The 12500-nt window shown below is 44.6% G+C and overlaps 2 protein-coding genes across 5 annotated transcripts in view; one reads left to right on the forward strand and one right to left on the reverse strand.

The window, feature by feature from the left end:
- The window catches only part of cdk17 (cyclin dependent kinase 17), a 68091-nt gene that overhangs the window by 37068 nt on the left and 18523 nt on the right, over nt 1-12500 (reverse strand). The gene's annotated exons all lie outside the window — the stretch shown is intronic.
- On the forward strand, nt 1714-11001 carry LOC308310719 (uncharacterized protein). Of its 3 annotated transcripts, none has more exons than XR_013963531.1 (7): nt 1714-3011; nt 3181-3321; nt 3648-3716; nt 3859-8524; nt 8706-9433; nt 9690-10045; nt 10237-11001. XR_013963531.1 is itself a non-coding variant. In XM_080757105.1 (5 exons), exons 1-5 carry the CDS (start codon nt 2644-2646, stop codon nt 3874-3876), a joined length of 429 nt encoding a protein of 142 aa, XP_080613231.1. In that variant the 5' UTR covers nt 1714-2643; the 3' UTR covers nt 3877-4943. The 3 variants fall into 3 exon arrangements, 1 of the variants encoding a protein (XP_080613231.1); XR_013963532.1 differs by having other exon boundaries at nt 1714-2703; nt 2871-3321; XM_080757105.1 differs by lacking the exons at nt 8706-9433; nt 9690-10045; nt 10237-11001 and having other exon boundaries at nt 1714-2703; nt 2871-3011; nt 3859-4943.

Genomic DNA, 12500 nt, shown 5'->3' on the forward strand with positions numbered 1-12500 from the left:
ATTTACTGCTTAAATATTACTTTTCTGAAACACGCTATTCTTGCTCAACCTCAACAGCCTACGTCAGAATCGTCATGTTGGCGTCTACTACGCCAACTACGTTCACTTAATGGGGCCAGTCCTTCACAGTGACACACGCGTTAGATGAACCACGCGACCGGGATGGTTTCTACCCCTCAATGTCGTGCCTACTCTACACTGCCATCCCAAGTCCCCTCCCCCTTTCACTGCTCCTGTGTGTGACCTGTGAACTACACTCTGACTGCACTGTAGGCTACTCACTCCACCAACAACAAAGACACAAACAACAACGACTCATGCTTGCCACCGCCAACTGGACTGGAATATACTCTGCCATCACCCCCCCACAAACACAATATGCCACGAAGAAAACGCAGCGCACTTTCTAAATACACGCGTGCCTCCAAACTTTTGCGAGCCAGTCGCGCAAAACAAACCCAAACAGGTAAATCACACAGCATGTTGCATCCTTCTCAATGTTTCTTGCTTAATCGTTCGTTTGATTTATCCATACATCGCCCTGTGTGTGTGTGTGTGTGTGTGTGTGTGTGTGTGTCGCGAACCGAAACAGGTAATCACACAGCATGTTGCATGCTTCTCAATGTTGCGTGCTTAATAATTTCATTTATCCATACATCGCAATTGCGCCTGTGCGCTAAGGCTGCAACAACGAATCGATTAAATCGATTAAAATCGATAATTGAATTCGTTGCCAACGAATTATCTTAGCGATTATTATCGCGGGTGTTTTCCAACATTAAAATGCAACATAAAGCTGCTTTCTTTTTACCGTTCAGTAACGGCACTAGGCTGAACGAACAATATGCAACGGGTCGTATAAACACAACACAAGATTGTCTTGAACGTGACCAGAGTGCTCCGCATCTATTCTACCCCTCTCTCTCTGAGTCTCTCACAACTTCAGTCTCCCCCCCCCCCCCACACACACCGCAACGATCCTGTTGCAACGTTAGCTTGCTAGCCTAGCAAGGTTGTGTTTACTGTTGATAGCTTTAGCAGCTATCGCTAACATGAGGAACAGCAACAACAAGTCCTCTTTGGCTCTCCGTGTTCATCGGATTCTTTATCTTACATAAAGAAATACGAGCGACCTGTTAAAGAAGTTAAGAACACAGCGTGGGGACAGAAGTCACAGTGACAGACAAAAATGGAACCAAATGGACTCAAAATTGATTTTACAATAGAAATTAAAATATAAAAATTGGGGTCCCAGAGATAGAAATGGAAAGAAAGACAGTCAGCTATACACGGTCAACATTACAGATTACAGTATCATTACAAGTAGGAGTGGCAATGAAATCAAATTGGATAAAAAAGGGGGTAACATATTAATTTTGAAGGAGTATTCATTTTTATTATCTTTATTGTTAGTTACAACATGCCTAAAATAACTTGAAGCTAATTTTTTTAAGTAATTGCAAAAAGGTGCCATAATCCGATGAATCGATTCATCGTTTAAATAATCGGCCGATGAACCGATTATGAAATTAATCGTTAGTTGCAGCCTCACATATATATTTACTACAGTACACTATGCCTACACGCTGGCCCCAGTGTGTGTGTGTGTGTGTGTGTGTGTGCCCCTCCTCCCTCCCCCATGGCGCTGGCGCTGTGGAATGTCTAAAAAGTTACAGTGAACCTCACCACAGCCATTCACACAAAGCACGCCAATTGTTGCAGCCTACACAGATCTATTCAGGCCCATTCAATTAATCTATCACTACATTAGTTGCCTGTTCAATCTATCATCTTTTGTTTTACTGCCCATTATATGAAGCATTAACACATTTGCAGACTTTTTCTGGTTGGAGGACTATGAAAAACTGGAATTTTGTTTTAGGAAAGGTACTTTTGCTTTGCCAGACTTTTTATGCAGGGCGTGGGAAATAAGGCAGAATGTTTTGTTTGTGTAACAAAAAAAAAAGGGAATATCAACAAAACATATCTGTTTATTGTACACAATGCAATATTGAATGCAATGACATGGTGTGTCCTGTAAGCCCATGTGGGCTGGACGCCTTTGGTGCATGACACAAAAATCAAGAAATCTATCTATCTATCTATTCAGGCCCATTCAATTAATCTATCACTACATTAGTTGCCTGTTCAAAACTATTTTAAACTACGCTTTATGAAATCATTGTTGCAGCCTACACAGATATATTCAGGCCCATTCAATTAATCTATCACTACATTAGTTGCCAATCACTCAGCAACTCCATAACGACTCATCAATTAATTGGAGCAGCCTTACCACAGAAACACAGATTACATGGACATTCAGAATTTCTACACAACAGACATTTGATGCATGGGGATGCCATTATTTCACCTTCAGCTTTGCCAATGTCAATGTATGCTTATTGCTTTCTCATTCCTATACAGCCCATTGCATTGCTCTGTGTGTGCGTGTGACACACAGAGAGTGACACCTCCCCCCTGCTCAGTGTGCGCGTGTGTGTGTGTGTGTGTACACATCTATGTTACATTATGTATGCACTACTGACATTCTGCAATAACACATTTTACTGACATACAGTTTATCATTACTTCTCATAACCCAATATCTACATTTTTCATCTACCATCTCAGCACAGCAGCATGACGACAGCCACCAAACACGGACACATACCTGTTCATTGGAAACGCCTCTGGCCACAGGTAACTACACACTAATATCATTACCCACATGGTAGTACCAACTTCACAAATATTTACATTGACTGCATTAATGCAACAGCAGCATTATTACATAACTATTGCACCACAGATGATAACATTAGCTATCATAACAACATACAATTTACGTTTCTCCCCTACCATCTCAGCTCCCAGCCATGAGGACAGGACAACTACCACATCACCCCCAGAAACACACATCAGACCACAAAGAAAACGCACATCACTTTCAGCAGATACACGCAACGCCAAACGGAAGCGTTCCACTCACGCAACAGCACCAGAAACAGGTAATCACACGTTCATAACATGTTGCATGTGTGTGCTTTACCAACTTCACAAATATTTAAATTGACTGCATTAATGCACAGCAGCATTATTACATAACTATTGCACCACAGATGATAACATTAGCTCTCATAACTACATACAATTTACGTTTCTCCCCTACCATCTCAGCTCCCAGCCATGAGGACAGGACAACTACCACATCACCCCCAGAAACACACATCAGACCACGAAAAAAACGCACATCACTTTCAGCAGATACACGCAACGCCAAACGGAAGCGTTCCACTCACGCAACAGCACCAGAAACAGGTAATCACACGTTCATAACATGTTGCATGTGTGTGCTTCTGACAACTTCTGTCTGTGTTTAATAGTTTTCAAGCCCGTGCATTGTTATCTTTCTGTGCTTGCATGCACTTTCCTATTCTCCATTTTATCAACATACGTGTGTGTGTGTGTGTGTGTGTGTGTGTGTGTGTGTGTGTGTGTGTGTGTGTGTGTGTGTGTGTGTGTGTGTGTCACTTTAATGCAACAACACCATCATTAAATAACACTTCTTCCATTGATGACCTACACTTGCAGTTTATCATTACTTCTAACAACACAATATTTACATTTCACCACTACCTTTACAGCTCAGCATCATGAGGCCAGCCACCACACAACGACACACACCCGCTCATTGGAAACGCCTCTGGCCACAGGTAACTAACTACTCATCTTCTCCCATTACCCCTGTACTGCACTTTTGCTGATAACCATTCACTCCATGACCTAACATGCATACATTTCACAACTCTCATCACTTCTAATAACTCATTAATACTCTCCTATCTACCTTCACAGAACCACAATCACGCATGACCAGACAAAAGACAACACACTTCCGAAAAGCCTGGACACCACCTCAACTACTTACACACAGCAATCCATTACAGACACCTAGGATGGACTCGGTCTGCATTTCATGCCATGCTCTCATGTTCCCCTGGGAGACGTCAAAAGGTCCTGTTGGAAAAAAAACCTTCAGTGCCTGTTGCCGTTATGGCCAAATTCAACTCAAACCATTCATGGACCCACCTCCTGCACTAACATCTCTGTTTGCCAGAACGTCACCACAGTCAAGGGAGTTCTTTGACAACATCAGACAGTACAATGGCTTGGTTTCTATGGCTTCTAAGTCTGTGTCTGGCACGAAAATGAACTTCAGAGGACGTGGCCCACAACCATTCAAGATGAGTGGCCAGATGTACCACCTCACTCCCTCAGCAGTCTTTCCTGACAACACACACAAACCCAAATACTCACAAATCTTTGTCTATGACCAAGACAATGAAATTAAGAACCGCCTTCATCACGCAAGGGGAGATGGAGTTAGGGAAGACACTTTGACCTTGATTCAGGATGCCCTGAAAACAGTTAATCCTTTAGTCAGGTCCTTTAAGAGCGGAGCGGAAATGTTCAACCTCAACCCAAGTGAGGACTTCACCATTGTGTTCAAGGCCAAAAGCTCACAGGGAGCACACAAACGTCATCTTAATCCAGATGTGACTAATGTGGTTATTCTGGCACCCGGGGAACAAACACAGCCGAGGGATGTTGTACTCTACAGAACTGCAGCTAATGCACCTAATCAGAGACAAACAACACGAATCAATGCACTCCATCCTATGTATGATCCAACCGCCTATCCCATAATCTTGCCACATGGAGATGCCGGCTACAGCATTGATAATCACATTATGAAAGTTCATGCAACTTCAACCACACAAAAAGTCAGCCTTCAAGAATTCTTCCGATTCCACATGCATCCCAGAACTACCTCCTTCAACACTCTACTGAGGTCGGGGAGACTTGGCCAAGAGTACTTTTGCGATCAGTACAGCAAGATAGAAAGCTGCCGGATGATCTTCTACAGGAGGAAGGAACTGCAAGACAAATACAGGGTACATCAGTATTCAGGTCTGTCTGACATCCTGGCTACTCAACAAACCCAGCCAGGACAGACTGAGGCTGCCCACATTGGTCAACGCATCATTCTTCCAGCTAGCCACACTGGGAGCCCCAGATACCTGTACAAGCACTATCTTGATGCCCTTGCAATAGCAGCCAGATACAAGAACTTTGACTTATTCATCACCATGACTGCAAACCCACGGAGTGACGGTGTTCTGCAAAACCTCTTTCCAGGACAGCAGCCCAATGACAGACCAGACATTGTTAACAAAGTTTTCAAATGGTTCTTGGATAACCTCCTCAAAGACATTAAGTTGGGTGTCTTTGGGAACATGAAGGCTAGAGTACACACCATTGAGGGACAGTTGAGAGGACTGAAACACGCTCACATCCTCCTACTCCTACATGAGACCTTGAGTGTTGATGACATCGATCACATCATTAGGGCAGACATACCCAACCCACAGACAGAGCCACAGCTGTATGAGCTGGTGTCTCAAACAATGCTGCATGGACCCTGTGGAACAGTCAACCCCAACAGCCCCTGCATGGTCAATGGCATCTGTACCAAGAAATTCCCTAAAGCATACTGTGATGAAACTCGCCTACCTCACAATGGCCATGGCTACCCAGAGTACAGAAGACCCATCAACGGTCACACTGCTAGCAAGCACGGCTTTACCTTCGACAGCAGATGGGTCGTGCCTTACAACCCCTGGGTCCTTCTGAAGTACAAGTGCCACATTAATGTTGAATTTGTCGGCTCCTTTCACACCATCAAGTACCTCTACAAGTACATCCATAAGGGAGTTGATGTTGGCACTGTCACCATTGAAGATAAGGATGAGATTTCCAGATTCATCAATGCCAGGACAATTGATGCTCATGACGCACACTGGAGAACAATGGAGTACAAAATCCAGCACAGAGTCCCTGCTGTCTTCAGTCTCGCTATCCACACAGAAGGCCAACAAAATGTCATCTTCACAGAAGGCCATGCACAGGAGGCCCTGACAGCAGCCAAACCCACTACATTACTGGCCTTCTTCCAGCTAAATGTCAGTGACCATCACGCAAGGCAACATCTGTACATGGACATCCCAGAACACTACACTTGGAATTCAAACAGCCACATGTGGAAGGAAAGATCTCCAACATCCACGCACACGCACACTCCAACGACAATAGGAAGGATGTCCAATGTATCAGTACTCCAGGGAGAAAGATTCTACTTAAAAATGCTCCTGGCTCATATCAGGGGACCAACAAGCTATGACGACCTTAAAGTGTATGAGGGCAACCACTACACAACTTTCAAAGACACAGCACGAGCCATGGGCTTGCTGGAGGACGATGGAGAATGGATCACTGCCATGCATGAAGTCTCAAGTTATGCATCCTCAAGAAAACTCAGAGAAACCTTTGCTATCATCCTCCAATACTGTCACCCATCACAGCCCAAACACCTCTTTGAAGAATTCTTCGAAAAGCTCAGTGATGACTTCCTCCATGCAGAAGCCACTGCACAGATGTGCCCTACAGATGCAGTAGACAAGGCATTTATCCACAACCAGGTACTACTTGCACTGGATGATGAGCTCTCACAAATGGGAAATCGTCTATCCAACTACACGGACATGCCACAGCCAACACCACTAACTGAGCAGGAAAAGCTGACACAAATTTTCACATCAGAAAGATTCAACAACACAGAACAAGAAGAAATTGTACAGCTGCTTAGTCCTCTACTGAATGTGGAACAGATGGCACTCTGCCAGGCGGTTTATCAGGCAGTGAATGCACCAAAAGAGGACACCATCACAAGACAATTCATTCTCAACTCCCCAGCAGGCTATGGCAAAACCTTTACATTTAAGGTCATTGCAGCCAACATTAGAGCACAGAATGGCATTGTGCTGTGTGTTGGCAGCACAGGCTTAGCTGCTCAGAACCTTGAGGGTGGCAGGACAGCTCATTCAAGATTTAAAATACCAATCCCTATCTTTGAAGACTCCGTCTGTGCCATAAAAGCTGAGTCCTCCCTGGCTAAGCTAATCAAAGAAAGCAGCATAATCATTTGGGACGAGATCTTCAGTGTTAACCGCTTCAATGTAGAGTGCGTGGAAAGAACACTGAGGGACCTGATGCATTCTGACCAACCTTGGGGTGGCAAAACTGTCCTGTTAGGTGGAGACCCTAGGCAGACACTCCCCGTTATCAAGAGAGCAAGCAGAGCCCAAATTGTTAGAGCTTGCATCCAAATGTCTCCACTCTATCCTCTCATGAAAGAACACAAACTACACTTCAACATGAGGACTGACATAGCTGAGAGGGAGTTTGCCAACTACCTCCTGGACTTGGGGGAAGACAAAATCACACATGGAGATACTGCCATTCAAGTCCACATTCCACCACAGCACTTGGTAAAGGATATGGATACTCTCATTTCAAACACCTTTCCTGACCTGCACAATGGCTGTGTCCACAAAGACAACCTTCTTAAAGGCACTGTATACACTCCATTAAACAAGGACATACGCGAAATCAACAACAGGTGCTTAGCTGAGTTCCCTGGACAAGAGAAAATCTACTTTTCAGCTGACTCAGTTAAAGAGGACAACTACAAGGATTCTCTGCCTATAGAATTCCTCAACTCACTAACACCCTCTGGAATCCCTGACCATAACCTGAAGCTCAAACTAGGAGCTCCTGTCATGCTGCTAAGAAACTTGCAATCAGGTCGCGACCGCACTCTCAAGAACGGCACCAGAATGGTGCTGGTGCAGATGATGGACAAAGTACTTGAGTGTGAAATTGCACTAGGGACAAACAGAGGTGAAAGAATCTTCCTTCCAAGGATCCCGCACTATGACAGAGGTGAGGAGTTTCCCTTTACCTTCATCAGACGACAATTCCCTGTCAGGTTAGCTTTCGCCGTTACCATAAATAAAGGTCAGGGCCAGGAAAATGACAGAGTTGGCATCTACTTGCCTCAGCCTGTGTTCGCACATGGCCAACTGTACACAGCCTTCTCTAGGGGAAAGAAAGCCAGTGCTGTCAAAGTTTTAATAGACAATAATGATGAGGGCAAAACTGACAACATTGTTTACACTGAACTCCTTTAATTGTCTATAAATCACACTTCAGACTCTGCAATGGCACCAAACTGTTTTTCCTGAGAACCCTCAACAACAAACTGCTGCTGTGCAAAATTGCAGCCACACAAAAGGAAGTCCTGATCCCTAGAATCAAGTTCATTTCTGATACTCAACATTCCTACTTTGAGTGGGCCAGACGGCAGTTTCCAGTCCGCACCGTTTTTGCCACCACCATCAACAAATCCCAAGGACAGACACTTACAAGAGTGGGGGTCTGGCTTTCGTCCCCTGTCTTCACTCACGGACAGCTTTATGTTGCCAGCTCAAGGACGGGTAACCCAGAAGCTCTCACCTATGCCATAAAGCAAAAAGAAGGACAGCCAGAACATCATACTACCAATGTGGTTTTTCAAGCCTTGCTTCGCGCTGTGCTTCCTGGCCCTACAATCCCCATTGAGGTAAGGCTGTTGCATTGCTACATATGTCATTTCTACACATAATATAAAACTGCTGCTAACCTGAAGATCATTATGATCAAACAAATCACTATCCTTTGTTTCACGTCTGCCCTGGTGGACATGTTTCTCCCATTATGCAGGCTCTACTGACCAAAACTTTTCTGTGTCTCCTTTTCTACAGGCTCAACCATGACAATCTCTGGAACCAGAAACACCCCTTCCACATCACCCCACTCCTCCACGCCCTCCTCTGGATCAGCTGCCCAATATAATTGTTCCTTTACTAAGTTGGCCTTTCCACAACAACTGTGTTCACTGTTGGGGGGGGAGGAGGGTCCACGTGTTGCAAGGCCAGGGCTCTAAGGGTGTTTTACACTTTGAAGTATTGTAGTAGTGTATCTAACATGTTAAAAATGACATAGTGCACTTGATTGTAAAATGTAAAATATTTTGGTTAGTAGAACAGTTTCGTTAATTAACCTCAGGTATACATTTGATGAATATAGTGCACTTAATTGTACAATTTAACATGTTGATTACAAACTGCTGCTATGCAAAATTGCAGCCACACAAAAGGAAGTCCTGATCCCTAGAATCAAGTTCATTGCTGATCCTCAACATTAACATTCCTACTTTGTGTGGGCCAGACGGCAGTTTCCAGTCCGCACCGCTTTTGCCACCACCATCAACAAATCCCAAGGACACACACTTACAAGAGTGGGGGTCTGGCTTTCGTCCCCTGTCTTCACTCACGGACAGCTTTATGTTGCCAGCTCAAGGACGGGTAACCCAGAAACTCTCACGTATGCCATAAAGCAGAAAGAAGGACAGCCAGAACATCATACTACCAATGTGGTTTTTCAAGCCTTGCTTCGCGCTGTGCTTCCTGGCCCTACAATCCCCATTGAGGTAAGGCTGTTGCATTGCTACATATGTCATTTCTACACATGTCATTTCTGAATAATATAAAACTGCTGCTAACCTGAAGATCATTAGGATCAAACAAATCACTATCCTTTGTTTCACGTCTGCCCTGGTGGACATGTTTCTCCCATTATGCAGGCTCTACTGACCAAAACTGCAGCTTCTTTTACTATTCACTGTTAACATTAACACTCACATTTTGTGCTTGAGTCATCCCTTATCTGTGTCTCCTTTTCTACAGGCTCAACCATGACAATCTCTGGAACCAGAAACACCCCTTCCACATCACCCCACTCCTCCACGCCCTCCTCTGGATCAGCTGGCCAATATAAGTGTTCCTTTACTAAGTTGGCCTTTCCACAACAACTGCGTTCACTGTTAACATTAACATTCTTTCCTACAAATACACTCAGACTCCATTAAAAATACACTGAGACCAACATTTTACATGTTTTGACTTTGTCAACCTTTGCTCCCACAGAAGCTCTCACCTATGCCATAAAGCAGAAAGAAAGACAGCCGGAACATCATACTACCAATGTGGTTTTTCAAGCCTTGCTTCGCGCTGTGCTTCCTGGCCCTACAATCCCCATTCACGTAAGGCTGTTGCATTGCTACATATGTCATTTCTACACATGTCATTTCTGAATAATATAAAACTGATGCTAACCTGAACATGATTATGATCAAACAAATCACTATCCTTTGTTTCACGTCTGCCCTGGTGGACATGTTTCTCCCATTATGCAGGCTCTACTGACAAACTTTTCTGTCTCCTTTTCTACAAGCTCAACCATGACAATCTCTGGAACCAGAAACACCCCTTCCACATCACCCCACTCCTCCACGCCCTCCTCTGGATCAGCTGCCCAATATAATTGTTCCTTTAACAACATGTTAAAAATGATATAGTGCACTTCATTGTAAAATGTAAAATCTTTTGATTAGTGGGACATTTTCGTTAATTAACCGTAGGTATACATTTGATGAATATAGTGCACTTAATTGTAAAATGTAACATGTTAATTCATTTCATGTATAGTAAATGTATGTAGGATAAATGGACAGTCATGGTTCCTATTGGGACCACGACTTTAAGGGGGGGGGGGGGAGTGTGATACCCCACACACATACTGAGTAGTGGATGTGCCTGCCTATTGCCTAACTTTCATCCTGTAGGTGAGCCTGGGTAGGGCATTGGCCCGATGGCTGATGGGAGAGCACCTGGGCCCGGTGTCTCCCAGAGGCCATAAATACCACACTCATCCCAGTTGAGAAGAGAGATCCAGAGGAGCCACACCTGCTGCCTCCACTCCCTTCATTAGCCTCCATGCCTCCGTTCCTTTATGTTTGATTGTTCTTTCCATCCACACATGCACCACACCATGTATCACACATCCATACACTACACCTACACCACTGACTCACTGACTACACATTCCATATAATTTGTTATGTTAAGTACTGCAGTTCTTTTTAGTTCCTTATATAGGCCTATTATTTAATAAATCATATATTGTTCATCTTTCGCACGTCTCCTGCTCCGAATGTTTGTCAAGGCAAGAACCAGCCATGACAATTCTTTCCTACAAATACACTCAGACTCTATAAAAAATACACTGAGACCAACATTTTAAATGTTGTGACTTTGTCTACCTCTCACAATTTCCTTCCTCCAATTTGCGCTGCGCGCCGCTAGGATGAGCGGGCCGAAGGCCCGCGAAATTCTAGTATATATATATAAAAGCCCCGAGCTGAATTAAAACAGTTGCACTGCGTTCAGAACTTCAGACACATTATGACGTAACTTCTCCTTTCCCCCTCCTTCCTGCCCCCCAAATATTCCCAGAAGGCAGAACTAGTCGGAGGTAAATAATGCCTCCAGTGGCCCAATAACACAGCAGTAGCTGTAGCACCACGCGGGTGTTTTCTCCCCTCAGCGTCTTCTGACAGACATACTAGGGGGTTGGTGAACATGCATCCAGCACAACGCAATGCGTCCCAGGGACATTTTATGAGTCCCACTTCAACCACGTTACTGTACATGCCGAGTACAGTAAGTAGTGCATCCTGTGGAAGCATGAGGTCATTGTTTTATTGTTTCCCTTAACCCATTCTGACCTGAGATCAGATTAATACGAGGTTTCCACTGGACACACACTGGTCTGATGAACCCATTCGGACCTGAGATCAGATTCTAAAAATGTCAGTCGTTCTTCGAATTTTTCAAAAATAGCAGACCTACAAGCTCGTATCGCGCCACTCGGTGGCGCGATATGAGCTTGTAGATCTGCTATTTTTCAATAGCTAAAGCATAACATGGTGCCAACACCAAAATGGGTGCCCGGTCAGAATGGGTTAACTATAAACTGCATTTTGGGATGCCAAAATGCACCGTATTTGTATCTCTGCATGTACTGTATATGTCAGACATTATACTATTACGAACCCTATACCCCAAAACCCCCAAACCTAAACACCAGTAAGACGCACAAACGCGGGAAGCGAACGCAGCTGAGACCCTGCAGATCATGTCTGTCTGTCTGTCTGTGTGTCTGTCCCGCTGTTACTGTATATGTGGACCTGGCCCCTTTTGTGCCCATATATGGAGCTGATGATGCAACACACTCCATATTTGGACGTATAGCGGGACAGACAGACAGACAGACAGACAGACAGACAGACACACAGACAGACACACAGACAGACATGATCTGCTAGGTCTCATAGTAAGTGCTCACTACATTCGCAATCACTGCGTTCGCAATAACCGCGAGCACATGGCGTGAGCAGGACTCCAACCCACTCACATGGCGTGGGCAGGACTCCAACCCACTCACATGGCGTGAGCAGGACTCCAACCCACTCACATGGCGTGAGCACTAGGACTCCAACCCACTCAACCCATACCAGGAGGGTATGGATTGAAAGTCTATTGCCTAACGAGGCATGCTATGAGGGCTGGCTGCTGGAATGCTTTTCCAGAGAAGAGAAAAAACCCCATCCAGGAGTACAGGGACCCACAGGGGCAAGGGTATTTCTCAGAGATATA

The sequence above is a fragment of the Protomyctophum bolini genome (genome assembly GCF_963924005.1).
Source record: "Protomyctophum bolini genome assembly, chromosome: 23".
Lineage (NCBI taxonomy): Eukaryota > Metazoa > Chordata > Actinopteri > Myctophiformes > Myctophidae > Protomyctophum > Protomyctophum bolini.